Source organism: Nanorana parkeri, unplaced genomic scaffold, assembly GCF_000935625.1.
Source record: "Nanorana parkeri isolate BGI_ZX_2015 unplaced genomic scaffold, ASM93562v1 scaffold11, whole genome shotgun sequence".
Classification (NCBI taxonomy): Eukaryota; Metazoa; Chordata; class Amphibia; order Anura; family Dicroglossidae; genus Nanorana; species Nanorana parkeri.
The window spans coordinates 3,487,578-3,504,911 of NW_017306279.1; the positions used below are offsets into that span (position 1 = coordinate 3,487,578).

Below are 17,334 nucleotides of genomic sequence, written 5' to 3' on the forward strand. Positions count from 1 at the left end.
ATAGAGATATATGGAGAAAAAAAAAGAAGAAAAGCCTAAACAGAACGCTATGCCCCCAATTACCCACTGTTAATCCAGAGGAAGGAAAAATAACCCTATAAAGCATGGTTCAATTTGCTCCAACAGGGGAACAAAATTCCTTCCTGATCCCATAAGGCAATCGGATATTCCCTGGATCAACAATAACTGATGCTTAATATACCTATAAGAACTCAATATCCAGTAATATTCTGTGCATTTAAGAATACATCCAGATCTTACTAAAACATCTGTAATAATTCTATATAGTGGCTACCTAACATTTTACAGTTGTTGTCATATTTATTCTTGACATATATTATAGATGAATAAGTTTTTGATAAATACATTTATATAATAATAAAACCATATACATATATCTTTGTATCTAAATGGCTAAAACCGGCAGACGGGATGAAAGGTACTATGACGGATGTGCCCCTACTGAGAGGATCTTCATACACGCTTAAATATTTCTAAACATCTTGTGAGGAGAATATTTTTAAACTTTTTTAAGAATTAAAAAGTGATTACACTCAGAGCAGGCGCTCTTGTGTTTTGTTTGTCATGAATAGTGTACAAGGTCCAGATGTTTGGGGAATATAATTAATTGCACAGCATTCATACTGCATAAGTACAGTGGTGGTACAGGAGCAGTTCATGGAAAAACACGTTGGTGCATCGAAATGTGCTGACATACGTGTTAGTGGAGATGTTTGGCCAGTGCAGTTCAATGACACAGTGGAGAAGTGTGCTAGTACATTGGTGGCTAGTGGAGAAGTGTGCTAGTACAGTGGTGGCTAGTGGAGAAGTGTGCTAGTACAGTGGTGGCTAGTGGAGAAGTGCGCTGTTATAGTGGTGGTCCATGAAGAAATGTGCTGGTACAGTGGCGGTCCGTGGACAAGTGCGATGGTACAGTGGTGATCAATGGATAGGTGTGACATTACATTAGTAGTCAGGTGAGAAGTGTATTGGTACAGAGTAGAAGCAAGTCAGTACAGTAGTAGTTAGCAGAGAAGCATGTCCAATGCAATGCTGGTCAGAGGAATAGAGTGCCGATGCAGCAGCGGTCAAGGGAGAACCACATGGGTCCAGTGGTAGTTAGTGGAGAAGTACATTTGTATCAGTGGTTACTTAGTTGCTGCAATGCAGGTTCTGCTGGTTCAGCTCTGGCACTTTGCTATGGAGTCCATGTTGGGAGGGTCAATGTGCATGCACTCCACCCATGTGCATATCTACACATGCAGTATGCTTGCTTTGGGTTTTAACTTTTGATATATCTGTAACACTGGATGTACACTGTGACTATTATATAAAAGTGGAAATAGTAGAATGTGTTTAGCTCAGTAGCAGTTTACAGTCACTACATAATCTTGCATTGAAAATTGTAGTTGCATATTCACCCCATTTATTTCTCAGCAGCTGCCTATTTCTTCTTGATTGGTCGGAATAAACTTTAGTAAAATCATCATTTTAGACTTCATTATAACATTGTCAGTTTTCAATATCAATGAAAAGAACCGGGTACCCCCTTCATTTTCAGCTAATACATCTGAAAATGTGAATGTTTGGCGCAGTTTGCTTTTCATTTGCTTCTGTGTAGAGGAAGTACATTTCTCCTCTGTTATTCGTCACCTTTTGCTTGCATGTTCTGCCTGATGACTCACACATAGTGTGTTTAAACAACTTTCGAGGGATTCCCCTTAACAGTCCCTAAAATCTTGCTCCCTCCCACAACATGATAAATGAAATGCACATAGTGTGGCAGACTCTTCGGTTTATTGCATCACCTTGAATGCCATAGCGAGACTACATATGAGAATGAAAAAACAAAGAGGACAAAAAAAGCCCCTTTCTCAGTTTTCTTGCTTCCGGGTTGTAAATCAGATTTCTTTGTTAAGTGTTTTACCTTAGGAAGTTCCATTCCTCTCTCTCTCTCTCTCTGTGAAGGCAATCGTTTTGTTTACCAGGAAGCACTGACATCACAGGATTATGAGATGCAATCATGGATTATTGAATCATGGATAAGAATGAGATCCTTGGAGCATGTTCTGTACAAAACTAGGGCAAGTCCCTAAATCCTTTCTGACAGATTCTCTTCAAAGTATACCTGACACGACAACGTTATGGAGGCTGCTATTGCTGGCTGCTCATTTAGAGAATACTCTGGCTGTCAGGCTGATTTTTTAGTTTTTAGCTTTTCTAAAAGCGAACACGTATTTTTTTAAAAAAATCTTTGGATAGCGTGGAGAGGTATTAGAACACCTGTCAGGTTTTTATTGCTGTCTGTGTCCCCGTTATGGAGAGTGACCCTCTCTATTTGTCCTGGTGATCGTCATCACTGAAAGGGAACAAAACATTTTGGGTTGTCAGCAGAACAGGAATAGATGGGAAATCCTCCAATGGGGACACTGGTTCTAGTGACCCTGCTGACCACCAGGGATTTCCCTCACTATGGAAGAATTTGCTTTCACTTGCCGTTGTAGCTATCTGATGTGAAGTGAAGGGAAATCTCCCCAATACGACACAAATAGCAAAAAAAACTTGACCAGGGTCATAACCTTCCCTTACTCTACCCACAATTTAAAAATAAAAGTTTTGGCTTCAGTTGTACTTTAACTATAAATATAAAACATGGCATTTGTACTCTTTCAGCAGCACACACCATAGGCTATCAGGATACTGTTTTACCATAATGATAGTCGCAGGTCATTGTCTGATCATAATGCAACATAACACATTGTGGGTCAGAACAATATGGTTGCAGAGCACAGAAACCTTTGCAGTAGCGGAACTACCACCATAGTGACCGATGCGGCCGCTATGGGGCCCGGTCAGGAGCAGGGCTGAAGCACTCCTCTTCCCCCTCCCTCCCCCGCACACCGAGCACAACAAGAAGTCAGCGGTGACAGCAGAGAAGACAGCGGCGGCAGTCCCGTGCTGTCGCCTCCAAACACATACCCCCCCCCCACCGAGCCTGGCAGAAGTCAGGGCAGGGGTCCCGTGCAGCAACCTCTTAAGCCGATCCAGGCAGGGATCTGTGTCTCCATGGATCCCCGCTGCGCTCCCCCGCTTGTATGGGCTGAGGCAGCAGGGATCCGAATACAAATGGCCGGCGGAGGAGCAAGCCCCTCGATCATGATGATCAAGCGGCATGAGAGAGCAGCGGTCGGGGAGGAGAGAGGAGCCGCTGTCATCCTGTCAGTTTCAGGAGGACAGCAGCTGTGTGCATGGCAGAGCGGAGGACCGGTAGGGGCCGGTGCACACCTAGGCAGACACCCCACCGCGCTGCAATCCTGCACTATTCCGCATGGATTGCCACGCGGTCAGGAGAGTCGCCCAGGTGTGCGCCGATCGTGCTGTGGGTGCCAATATTTTCCAATGGCACGCCAGTCGGATCCCACGGTTTCCCGCCGCGATTCCGCCCGTGCATCTGAAACAGCCGCGCGTTGTGTATTGCAGATTGCCGCGCGGTGGGGTGTCGCCTTGGTGTGATATTTACCGATCCTGTGTGTGCAGCACAAACACTGGAGAGATCATCTGATTGGTTGGGGGGGCTGGGATTTTTAGTTACGCCCCTGAACCTTCGGTTCCATTCAGGTATTCTGTGTGAAGCTTACTATATGTGGCTGCATTGTTTAACCCCTTCATGACTGAGGCCCTTTTTTCAATTTTTGCACCCATGTTATATTCCACATTTTAGGCCTGAAAATGACATAAAACCCCCCAACATTATATATTTTCTGAATGCCAAGACCCTATAGAATAAATTCAGCCAATCAGCATCTCTCTCTTATTTTCAAATCTTACCTGAGCAAACTGATGAGAGATGCTGATTGGTTGCCCTGGGCAACTTCTCCAAATTATGTTTCCTCCAGTTTTGATAAATTCCCCCCGTTACATTTAAATTCTATAAATTAGCCAAGAAAACTGAGTTGGGTGACCCCAGTGTGATCAACAGCACGGAAAATCTGCATCCCGAAAACGTTTACCACTGGCCATGTCTTCACCACTGGCCATGTCTTCACCACTGGCCATGTCTTCACCACTGGCCATGTCTTCACCACTGGCCATGTCTTCACCACTGGCCATGTCTTCACCACTGGCCATGTCTTCACCACTGGCCATGTCTCCCCGGCCATGTCTTCACCACTGACCATGGCTTTACCACTGGCTATGGCTTCACCACTGGCTATGGCTTCACCACCGGACATGGCTTCATAGTGAGCAGCAGGTTGGAAATGTTTAGTTTGACTGCACTCGTGGACCAATTGCCTGTATGAAGTACGTGGAATACAACGGGAGTCAGAAGGGGGTGCAGATGTTTTAACTATTAGATCATTATCAAATGTCTGACCACTGAGAGTATATGGCCAAATGTTTGTTTAATTCTAAAATCTACAATGTCTTCACCACTGGCCATGTCTTCACCACTGGCCATGTCTTCACCACTGGCCATGTCTTCACCACTGGCCATGTCTTCACCACTGGCCATGTCTTCACCACTGGCCATGTCTCCACGGCCATGTCTTCACCACTGACCATGGCTTTACCACTGGCTATGGCTTCACCACTGGCTATGGCTTCACCACCGGACATGGCTTCATAGTGAGCAGCAGGTTGGAAATGTTTAGTTTGACTGCACTCGTGGACCAATTGCCTGTATGAAGTACGTGGAATACAACGGGAGTCAGAAGGGGGTGCAGATGTTTTAACTATTAGATCATTATCAAATGTCTGACCACTGAGAGTATATGGCCAAATGTTTGTTTAATTCTAAAATCTACAGCTCACCATACAATGAGTGTGATCCATGTTATATATTGTTACTGTATATTACTCTTTTTTTATGCAGTGTATTATTATTCTTTTTTTTTATACAGTATATTACTATTGTAACATAGGTATTATAAATACTTTGTTAAGCTTACTTTGTTGAGAAAAATGTGAGCACTCTTCGAAATCATGAGAATAATCTGTCTTTTTTTTGTTCCCTTTTCTTGGTGGGGTGGTGTGACATGAACGTAGCATTGTGCATGGCTGCAAGCACAACAGGAAATGAGGTGAGTAATGCTGTTAGGAAGTTCAGAGCTTGTAGCCCAGCTGATAGTATACACATTTTTATGTATGTAAAGTAAATCTGACGGGATCAGACGATGGACTGGATTCGACATTTATTTTTTTTAGATTTTTGGGGGGTTTTTTTAGGTCACCTTTTGGGTTAGTTTTGACTAGAACTCTGGATAGAGAAAAAATGTAACCCTTGTAGTGGTGCTACACCTGCACTGCAAGGGTTAAGTGCTAATTTTGTCTAAGGCTGTATTACTCACCTGACCCTCGGTCCCACGGCAGTCAGCTCTTACCTTTCTCTACCTTCGCTCCGGCTATGGAATGTCCCTTGAAGCCCTCATGGCTAATGCAGGCCTATACAAATGTATACAAATATAGTAAGTACAGCTTTATTTAAGACCCCTGGATAAAACGAAGACACTTAATCCTTATAGTGCAGGGGTAGTACCGCTTCAAGGGTATGTTGTTTTTGTTTTGCTTTTTTTTCTCAATAGGACGGGTTGCTAATCTCCCTGCTGCCTTTTGACCAGTTAGTGAGATAAGGACAGGATTGGAACAAGTAAATGCTGCACGTAGTGTGCAGTTCAGTTGGTTGACTTGTGACATACTGTCATAAATAAAGCTGAACTCCAGGCAGGTGAAATAGATACACTATATTGCCAAAAGTATTGGGACGCCTGCTTTTCCGTAGGGTTCCGTAGTCTTAGTCCGTAGGGTTCAATATTGAGTTGGCCCACCCTTTGCCGCTATGACAGCTTCAACTCTTCTGGGAAGGCGTCCACAAGGTTTAGGAGTGTGTCTATGGGAATGTTTGACCATTCTTCCAGAAGCGCATTTGTGAGGTCAGGTACTGATGTTGGATGAGAAGGCCGGGCTCGCAGTCTCCGCTCTAATTCATCCCAAACGTGTTCTATCGGGTTGAGGTCAGGACTCTGTGCAGGTCAGTCAAGTTCCTCCACCCCACACTCGCTCATCCATGTCTTTATGGACCTTGCTTTGTGCACTGGTGCGCTGTCATGTTGGAACAGGAAGGGGCCCTCCCCAAACTGTTCCCACAAAGTTGGGAGCATGAAATTGTCCAAAATGTCTTGGTATGCTGATGCCTTAAGAGTTCCCTTCACTGGAACTAAGGGGCCAAGCCTAACCCCTGAAAAACAACCCTCACACCATAATCCCTCCTCCACCAAACTTTACACTTGGCACGTACCGTTCTCCTGGCAAGCACTAAACCCAGACATGTCCATCGGATTGCCAGACAGAGAAGCGTGATTCATCACTCGAGAGAACACTTCTCTAGAGTCCAGTGGCAGCGTGCTTTACACCACTGTATCCAACACTTTGCATTGCAGTTGCTTGGGTGCAGTTGCTCAGCCATGGAAACCCATTCCATGATTCTCTCTACGCACTGTTGTTGTGCCAATCTGAAGGCCACACGAAGTTTGGAGGTCTGTAGATATTGACTATGCAGACAGTTGGCGACTTCTGCGCACTGTGCACTTTAGCATGCGCTGACCCCGCTCTGTCATTTTATGTGGCCTACCACTTCGTGGCTGAGTTGCTGTTGTTCCCAGTCGCTTCCACTTTCTTATAAAACCACTAACCGTTGACCGTGGAATATTTAGTAGCAAGGAAATTTCATGGAACACCTGAATCCAATGATTTGGAGGGGTGTCCCAATACTTTTGGCAATATAGTGTATATGAGAGCTTGTTTTCCTAACAAATAATTTGTATTTCTAGCTATCCAATCCTGAGAGTTACACATCCTATGGATAACAGCACTTACAGTTAAGGATTTTACTGGTGTCTTTCTTCTACTAGCCTCATGACTGGGCAGTAAAAAAGTGACATTAGATGAATGGGGTCATCCCTGTGCTCCCTCTGATTTGTCCTCCTATCTGCATGCTGCACATCTGATTGGCCTCCCAGCCTTGCCCCTCCCTTTCCCAATCTTATTTCAGCTTTATAGGGGATTGGAAGAGGTTCAAGAGGAAGTCAAATTCGGGTACTCGTACTAGTTTTAGTTAAAAAAAATGAATGATTTTGTTCATGAATACATAGATGCACGCATTTGTGTATTTTATATCTCCTTGGAGTTCAGCTTTAACCTTGCTATGTTTAAATCAAAGATGTGCATTCAAAAAGAACCCGAGCGATGCCAGCTAGATGAGTAAGGTGAATTTCTAGAGACAAACATGAGGGTTTGTTTTGATTGGTCATTTAGGCAGTCATGGGGTGAATCCCTGTTTACTGAGTTGTGATTAGAAATGAAACTGCTTTGTTACAGTATTTATCTCAGTAATTGTTTATTGGAAATGAAAAATAAATAATTGAGTTAATGATAACATTAGCATACCACAGCTAATATTTATACTGTAATGCATTCTTTAAGAGGGATCAGTAAATTCCCTTGAGAGCCAGGATCCGGTCAATCCAGTTAGGGATTTGCAGCTCTCCTAAAGTGGTAAAGAATTCACTGACATCACTAAAATAGATATATATACATTTTTTTTTATAAGTTACGTATTTGGTATGTAAAGTAACTGATTCCTACAGTTTGCCTAGTTCTGGTATATAGACATTGGGTATCATTATAAAGACATTGCATATAGTAACCACAAAGTTGCTTTCATTTTGATTTTCTGTGCATATTCTATGGTTAGATGAAAACACATTAGGGTTTTTTTTTTAAACTGGAGCAGACAGAATCTGAAGAGGCTGTGCATAGTAACCAATCAGTTTCTATCTTCAACTTGTTGAGTTTAGCTTTGGAAATGAAAGCTAGAAGCTGATTGGTTACCACGCACAACTGCTCTAGTCTTAGGAAATTTCCTCCATTACTGAAACTATTGAACATAGATTTTCATTATAGTCTATTAAGAGTTGTCCTTTTAGCTGTAAAATGACTTCTGGTTACTTTGATCCTTTAAAGTACTAATTTAAACTAAAGGCTCCTGGGTAACCGTCTAAACAAGTTCCAAATCCAGTTATTCTGTGATGAGACAGTAGCCTCATAAACCAAACAAAAAAACGTCCTTTACCTTTCTTGTCTGAACCTAATCCTCCTTTATTTGCGTCTCACATGCTCCCCCTCCCAGACACTACAGCTCACAATGGGAGGGTTCAGGGAGGCAGTGCCACCAATATACACAGCATTGGGCAGGACTAGATGTGGCCAGGTGCTGATTGACAGGCCAGGTGCTGATTGACAAGCTGCAAGTTAGCAATTTCCATTCTGATAGCCACGTCCTCTAAACCAGTGGTTCTCAACCTGCGTAACATAGAAAAGCGGAAGGCATGTGGCGACCCACTGAACACGGGATCGCGACACACTTTTGGGTCACGACCCACCAGTTGAGAACCAAGGCTCTAAACCACCTTCTTATCCCACCGTAGTGTAAACAAACAGCCTACATGAGAGTGGCAACTCTGCACTGAATTCAGGAGCTATGCTGCATTGCTGCAATGCCATCACAGGAAGCTGCATTAGGTGGACTGTCAGTGCAAATGCATTTATAATTTCATTTTTTTAACTTCTTTTCTTTAAATGGAAGGGCATAGTTTTCTAAATATAGCTGTCGTTGTTTCTAAACAGGAAGCAGGGTCGTGTCTTGGAAAAAGGGGATATAATTCAGCTAAAGGAGGCTTATAAGTGGATAATCCACCCCAAGATTTCTGATGAATTGGGAGTTCAAGCTGTGAGCAAGGTAACTTTCCAAATGTGCTAAAACTCGGCATGATTCACTATGAATGGCATGGTGCCTGTAGCTAATTAAATGCCAGTAATTGGCGCTGAATGAATCTAATTTTAGCCTTAACCAACAACAAAACCTGGTGGCACATTGATGACTTGTCACACATTTCTGACATACTGGAAGAAGTCCGTTCACAGGTGCATTGTTTGTTTGCTGTTTATTTGCAGTATGTGCATTCAGGTTACTAGCATTTAGAGAAAATAGAAATCTGTGCTTCCAGGGGCAGATAAGATACTCTGAACACATTTAAGCCAAGGTAAATGCATGTAAACGAAGGTATGCTTAACGATGAACTCCAGGAAAAACTCCCCTTGCAGTGGGGCTGCCCCCCTGCAGCAAGCGTTAAATACCTGTTTATGTCTACAGGACTTTTACTTACCCAATACCCACACTCACAAGTTCTCTCCAGGCCCCCCCCATGCTCTAGTGGTCCCGCTGATGTCCTCAAGTACAAGTCGGCATGTAGGGGAGACGAGGTGAGCTAGGGGATGCTGGGATCAGGTAAGTAAAACTGCTTTTCCCAATACTCTAGACCTAAGCAAACATTTAACCCTTGCAGTGCAGGGGTTGTCCCACTGCAAGAGGAGTTTTGGGGGGATGTAGGCTTTATACTTCCCTGACCACATTCTCCTGCGTTTAAAGTTTGTATCTACTTCCTAAAACAAACACAGAAGGTAAGTGTGAATGTAGCCTACATAATAAAGATCAGGTCATAGCCTGAGCAGGGAAGGCAGACAGAGTGATTTCCCAGTCGTGATCACATAAACTTTCAACTGGTGATATTTTCTGTCCTCATTGCCAGAGTGTTGCTTTTTTTTTTTTTATCCCCATTCGCCCGTTGGCAGTAAGGGCCACAAGCAAACCGATATTTTGTAACCCTTTTTTCCAGGTGATCGCCAACTGGGAGATGCTGTATTTTGATCCTCAGCACCTTTGCAGTAATCACGAGTGTTAGGCCTCATGCACAGAGGCGCATGAGGCTGTATAATGTAAATTGTGGGCATATTTCTGTGCCCGGTATACCTAGCTGCCATGTAAAGCCGCCCATAGTAATGAATGGCTCTATGCGGGTTTACGCCACTACTTACGTAAACACACGCATGTGTAAAGCCTTAACCCCCATGGAAGCAGACTGTTTGTGCAGCAGCCTACAGCCATTCATTGTTATCAACTATTGCAACTTCCTCCTCATTGGCCTACCTGTACACAGGATATCCCCCCTTCTGTCTATCGTGAATGTTGCTGCTAGACTCTTCCACCTTACCAACTGCCTAATGTATGCAACCACTCTCTTCTGCCAATCCCAAAATATGAACAATCATTAACAAAGCCACCCCCCCGCTATATCTCCAACCTCATCTCAAAATATCACCCAAACCATTCTCTCTGTTCCTCCCAAGACCTCCTGCTCTCTAGCTCCCCCATCCACTCCTCCCATGCTTGCCTCCAAGACTTCTCCAGTGGCTCTCCCATTCTCTGGAACTCCCTACCCCTAGCTGTCTCCTACTCTGTCTGCTTTTAGGTGATCCCTGAAAACTCATCTCACCTCTACCTAACTGAACTTTTACCTTCTCAAACAACTCATCCCCACACAGCTACCACCTTTTGTAATACTAGTCCCTCCCTTTTAGATTGTAAGCTCTCACGGGCAGGCTTTAACATCTTGTCTTAAATTGTTATTAAATGTTCTAACAGCATTTTTCATATGAACATTTGTAGGACATCTCGTGTAATGCCAGCTAAACAGAAAGTCGTGTAATTCAGTTGGCTGTGCTGTATGGCAGGGCTGTGTAACTCTCAGAACTGGGTGGACATATTTTCCTATATATATTTTATTAGTTTGCCTGGAGCTCAGCTTTAAACAGAAACTCTAGGAATGTAAAATGTTAACCCTTGCAGTGGGGCTACCAGCTCACTTCAAGGGTTAACTGCTTGTTTTTCTCTAGGGGCTCGAATAAAAAAAATATATCCTCGATCCTGCCTGGCTGTTAGACTGCTCACTGCAGGCTCTTCTTCCCTGGGCTCAGGCAGTCTAAGCCCTGCTGATGTCATCATGTCTAGTGCAGTCTATTCACCTGTATTAGACGTGAGGATGCCGAGGGACATACCACAGCTGGCCCAGGTTGGCAGAGAGGTGAGCACTCACCACTGCAGGACTGAGGATTGGGTGAGTATATCTTTTTTTTTTTTTTCCAGCCCCCAGACAAAAACAAGCAGTTAACCTTTGCAGTGCCAGGGTAGCCTCACTGCAAGGGTTAGCTTTTTGCATACCTGGAGTTCTTTAATTTCTTTCACAGTGCGCACTTATTATTTTGGTGTAATTTTGGATATTTCCTTGATGTTCCTCTTCTTGACCCATATATATATGTGCTATCATTTGCATATTAAGTGACATGGGATCGGTTTCCTCTTTTGCTGTGCAGACATGGTAAGTCTGCTGAGTTCCCTCCCCGTGATTGTTTACCTCGTACTTATTGCTGACATACTTTTTTTTGTTGTTTCTAGAGTGTATTTGAAGTCGGGGTGGTGTTTTGTCACCAAGAAACAGACGAGGACTGCCACTTCCTGTAAGTGACCCTGCCCTGTGCTCTGAAAATGTTGGTTTTACTATAGCACCAAAATGAGCTCACTAGCAGCCTAGGGAAAGCACTGTAAAGGGCATTTACAACATTAGTCATCAAAAATATTTACTTACACTAAAATGAATCCCGGAATGAGTCACTGATTGTCACACCATATATACTGTAAATATATCATTTCTTGTGATTAATAATTATAAATGGTGCACGGTAGTATGATCTAAACTTTTATCAGAAACACATCACCCTCTCAACCATTGCCGGGTCCAAGTACCACCTGTAATCATGGCACTGTTTTATAGTGCCAGATAAGTGTCCCATTTACCTACACTGAAGTATGTGTTTTGTAGGTGTGCTTATATTTTCTTGTTCCCATGGGTGTTTGGTGCACACCCTGTTTTTTTACTTAAATCTCCCATCAGTTGTGGCCAGACTCCTGGGATGCCAGCATTTAACTGCTGTTTCCAAAATGGACCCTGGAGCCTATGGAAGTTTGACACCTCTGACCAGTAGTTTGAATCCCCCATGCTTCCCACTTAAGTATTTGGAAGATGCCACAAGCTAACATATTCTCCAACAATGAAGGCGTGTAGGTAAGAGAGGGTTGTCATCCCCCAATGTGATGGCAATTCAGCTAAGAAAAAAGTTTTTAAAAAAATGTAAGTTAAATAACGTTATTAAAAAAAATAAAGCTTTTTAAAGCTACCCCCCCCCCCCCTTTCCGGCCGCTGAGCGCACACATATACTACGTAAACGCAATTAGAAGATGGTTAAAACATTTCAGTCACATATTGACAACCAGTGTTAGCAGGTAAGTATGCGAGTCTGGTATTGAAAATCAAAAGCGCAGAGGTGAAAGAAAAACAGACACCAGCTAATTATTACTTTAGGATCCTGAGAGGAAGCCGAATGTCCAATATTATCTGTGCCCTGAGTCATGACAAAATGAAATGAAGAAAAACAAGCCGCATTAGTAACCCAAATATAGCAATGCAAATCATAAATAGATGATAATCAATGATCAGTATTGTAGGTAAAGATAGATAATCACAGCAAAGATCATTGCGAAAGGCCCCAAAATAGAGTCTAAAACTATCACACTTAATGTAGAACTAAAGCCATTTTTTTTTGTCTTGTGTGTTTCATTTGGGGGATTTCCCTTTACTTCCTCTCTGATAGCTACAACAGGAAGTGAAAGAAAATCCCACCAATGAGAGGGCAATCTCTGGAGGTCAGCAGTGTCAACTGAACGAGTGTCCCCCTTGAAAGGTTTCCCATCTATTCCTGTTCTGATGAAACCCAATTTTTTTTTTCTTTCTCACCACTGTCCGTGATAACAGTCACCAGTACAAACTGAGATGTTGAATCTTCCCAACAGGGACACAGACAGCAATACAAACCTAAAAAAAAAGTTTTGTCTTCAGTTACACTTTAAAATTTTCAGTAGAAATGGGACAACTTTACTCATCACTATAAATAAAGTCCAGGCTGCATCCTGGGCCACTTGAGGGCCACCAGAACAGGAGGGCACAGACCGTATTAAACACTTGATGGAGCTTAACCCAACCCACAAAGACAACCAGATATCTCCCATATGGGATCACGGGTAATGATTTAAGCCCGAAAGTATCTAACCCAGGGTTGCCCACAATTTTTGTGTTAAGATCTACTTTTCAAATGACGAGCTACCTCATGTAGCTCGTCATTTGAAAAGTAGATCTACCAACGAAAAAAAAAACCTCCCTCGCTCTCCTCATCCTCCTGGCTGTCTCTCCTCCCTCATCCTCCTGGCTGTCTCTCCTCCCTCATCCTCCTGGCTGTCTCTCCTCGCTTTCTCCCTCCTGGCTGTCATTCCTAGTTTTTTCTCCTGTCTCTCTCCCCTGGCTGTCTCTCCTAGCGCTCTCTTCCCCTGGCTGTCTCTCCTGGCTCACCTTGATGTATTTTTCAACAGGCTGTGTAAACTAATATTCTTTGATGTAATACATAGCACTTCAACCACCAGTATCCACCAGAAAGGTGTCAGGGAGCTTGGCTTTGCAGACTCAGGCTAATAGGTAATCATGTGTGCACAGCTAAATAAATATACCAAAATGGAATAAAGGGGCCGCCATCACACCCTTCGTGATCTACCAGCATCAGCTTTGAGAGCTACTGGTAGATCACAATCTACCTAATGGGCACCCCTGATCTAACCCTTCCATACTCGTAATGGAAAGTTTGGGCTGGAGTTGGTCTGTAAGAAGAGCATCAGTATGGAAGCATGGGGGATCCCCTTGCTTTACTGTTCGTCACCAGCAGAGCTAAATAGAAAACTAATGTTTTTAGTTTACACTTCACCTGTGGCAAATCAAACTGAACATATTAAAAAAAAAAAAAAAAAAGGCTTATGTGAAAACGGCATATAAATTGGTAGAGCCAGAGTTGCAAGCTGCTGAAATTATATGCAAATCTCAACTTTTCCTGTAAAAATTGAGCCAAGCCTTGCCCCCTCCTACTTCATGAGCCTCCCAGTTGTTCAAGTCTACTAATTGCATTAAGGGGCTGATTTATAAATTCTCCGCCCAGCCATATGCTGGTTCATGCAGCATTCTGAACACTAAATGGAGTCGAGGATGGGAATTTCTTATGGTGCTTGGTGCCATCTAGCGGCGGGAATGCTCTGCGGATGGCATTCACTCAGCTTGTGGATGGACGGAGGATTTATAAATGGTTTCTACCTGATCAATACTGAGGTCCAGAAGGGGGTAAAACCAAGATCCTAATAAGGGGAGATTTGTATTTAACTTAACTTAATTAACTGAATAATTTGCTTCATTGGATTTTCACTGAAGACAACCTCTGCTTATTTCTTTTTTATCACATGCTTATTTTGAATTGTTTAGACATGACAGATTTGTCTCAACTCTTGTCTTATTTCTAAGGACAGGGAGCGCCCAGCTATATTGTAAATGAGTAGCCTATGAAAAGTCTGTCTTGTTGCCAGTCTTTACAGTGGTATTGAATGGGTTGTCTGCTTTGGGAACCCAATATTTGTTTCCCCCCAATTATAATGGTAGCAGGAGCTAAAGTGAACAAAATTCTATTTTGTAGTTGTAACAGGTTTTTTTACAAATGTAAATAAGAGAGACTTGTTTTAATCTGCACTGACTGTTTACCAGAATAGATTGTCAGTATGATTTTTAGGTGTGTGTGGTACATGACCAGCGGTACATTCCCTACAATCATTTGGTGCATTTCCATCTTCATAGTTTTAAAACTAGAATCTCTTTTTCCTGGTTATGTTTTACCATGCAAAGTTTTTTGCATGATCAGTTTCCCTCTTCTGAAGTGTGAGATTCATCTGGATGTCACTCGATACTTTTTCTGAAACCGAAAAAGAAAATTGAAACGGAGATTGGTGATATTTAAATGAAATATAGCAGTTACCTTTTACCTTTTTGATAATCATACCTTACTATCTATCTGTTTATAGAGCCAATGTGTGCAAGGACTGTTTCAAACCTGCTAGGAATAAACAAGTAAGTGGGAGTGGATGGGAGAAAACACAGGTGTATGAGCAACTATGTGACCTTTTGGAAAAGCTTGTTATGAGCATCTGTCTCTCTGGGTCTCCCCCCCTCTCTCTCTCTCACTCCCCTCTCTCTCTCCCCTCTCTCTCTCCCCTCTCTCTCTCCCCTCTCTCTCAAAAAACCTCTCCCCTCCTCTCTCTCTCCCCCCCTCTTTCTTTCGTTCGTTCTTTTTCTCTTTCTCTCCCCCTCTCTCTCCATTTCTCTTTCTTCTTATGAGTTTGATGTAAATAAGAAAGCTATATATGGCGAAGAGATCGTATAAATGTGATTAGGGGAGACGGGGAATAATATTAAAGCTGAACTCCTGACAAATATAAAAATACAAATTAATGCAGCCCTGTATTTATTAACACATTGTTATGTGTTTTTTTTTTTTTAAATGCGAGCAGCGTAAGCGCCTGAATTTGACCTGTTATCAACCTCTTGTAATATCTGTACAGCAGCTTAGACTGAGAAAGGCATAAGCAGCTTTAACCTCCCTGGCGGTATGATTATCTCAGTTTTTTTTCTATTTTTTACTTTTTAATTTCTCGCCGGTTCCGCCCCCCTGCGATACTGGCGCTTGCAGGGAATGAACCCGGAAGACACCCGAGTGTGGCTCGGGGTTACCGCTTTTGGTACTGAAAATTAACCCCGAGCCACACTCGGGATTACCTCCAGGAAGGTTAAGGAGTCAACCAATTCTGTTGCAGTGCAAGTAACATGCTGATAGAGGACAGTAACTGAGATGTGAGCTCATCAGTCTGCTGTTTCTCTGTTCATTGTCCAATCACAGGATAGGAGAGGCACAAGACCTATAAAGGTTATTGAACTGCAGCAGATAACAATCAGGTCTCCTGGCCTGCCAGATAGTACTGTGCTGTGTGGCAGAGCTATATGAATCTCAGGACTGGATGGGCAGAAATACAATAGAGGGTACAACAGCACCTACAGTGGGTATAGAAAATAGTCACCACCCTTTAAAATAATCACATTTTGTTGCTTTGCAGCCTTACATGAAGACAGACACAGTTTTTGTTTTATCCAGCTGTATAACATCCAAGTGAAAGATATAACACCAACATGTCATCAAAGATAAAACAAAATTGAAAAACAGTTGGAGTTGGAAAAAGGATCACCCCATGTGTCAGTATTTTGTTGAACCCCCCTTTTTGCTTTTAGCTTTTAGTCTGTTGGGATATGTTTCTACTAACTTTGCACATGTAGACTTGGAAATATTTGCTCACTCTTCTTTGCAGGACTGCTCAAGTTCAGTTAATTTTGATGGTGTCCGTTTGTGGACTGCAGTCTTCAAGTCATTCCACAGATTTTCAATGGGGTTTCAGTCTGGCCTCTGATTAGGCCGTGCAAGGACATTCACCTTCTTCTGCGTCAACCACTATGTGGTTATTTTTCGTGCATTGGGTCATTGTCATGTTGGAAGGTAAACCTTTTTCCCCTTGATAACTTTCTGGCGGAGGGCAGCAAGAATTTGATGGTATTTTGTCCCATCCATTTTTCCTTCTATGCTGACAAAATTTTAGTCTCATCTGATCATAACACCTTTTTCTATGTGGCCTCAGAATCAAATCTTCAAGGTGCGTTTGGCAAAGTTCAGTCGTAACTGCATGTGGCCTTTCTTGAGGAGTAGCTTTTTTATTGCAATCCTCCCATACAAGCCTTCATTGGTGAAGAATTTGTGATATTGTTGTCACATGCACACAATGACCACTCTCTTTATCATAAATTCCTGCAACTGCTTCAGAGTTGCTGTAGGCCTCTTGGTAGCCTCTCTGACCAGTTTCCTCCTGGCTCTTTCATCCAGTTTGGAGCGATATCCTGATCCGGGGAGGGTCTGTGTTGTACCAAACACCTTCCACTTCTTAATAATAGACTTCACTGTGCTTCTAGGCATTGATAAAGCCTTTGAAAATGTTTGTTGTATCCATCTCCTGACTTCTGCCTGTCCACAACTTTAGCCCGGCGATCTTTTGACAGTGCCTTGCCACCCATAGTTGATTGTTTGCTTCAGTTGCACTACCAAGGACTGAAATGCTCCAAGAAGACCTCATTCACACGACTAACAGCCGGCCCGTACAGATCCGTGCTGCGTGCACGGCCGTATCGGGCCACTCTCAGGAAGGACAGGTGCTGCGTCTGATTTGTATGCAGAAGTCTGTTCTTCTCTATGGGAGTATGCGGGCGTACGCTCACCCGAACTGCACGTCCGCGCAGGTGTCCGTGCTCGTACGCAGACAGGATGGATTCTGTCTGCATCTGAGCAGGGACACCCGCAAGGACGTGCAACATACGGCTGCGTACTCCCGTAGAGAAGAACAGGCTGCTGCACTCAAATCACACGCAG

The 17,334-nt window shown here is 43.1% G+C and overlaps 1 protein-coding gene across 1 annotated transcript in view; it reads left to right on the plus strand.

The window, feature by feature from the left end:
- Positions 1–17,334, plus strand: part of PUS10 (pseudouridylate synthase 10) — a 60,880-nt gene that overhangs the window by 13,506 nt on the left and 30,040 nt on the right. Inside the window, exons 5-8 of the mRNA XM_018555770.1 lie at positions 5,047–5,081; positions 8,683–8,794; positions 11,348–11,409; positions 14,894–14,939. Of these exons, the coding sequence (XP_018411272.1) occupies positions 5,047–5,081; positions 8,683–8,794; positions 11,348–11,409; positions 14,894–14,939 (255 nt within the window). The remainder of the gene's footprint in view (positions 1–5,046; positions 5,082–8,682; positions 8,795–11,347; positions 11,410–14,893; positions 14,940–17,334) is intronic.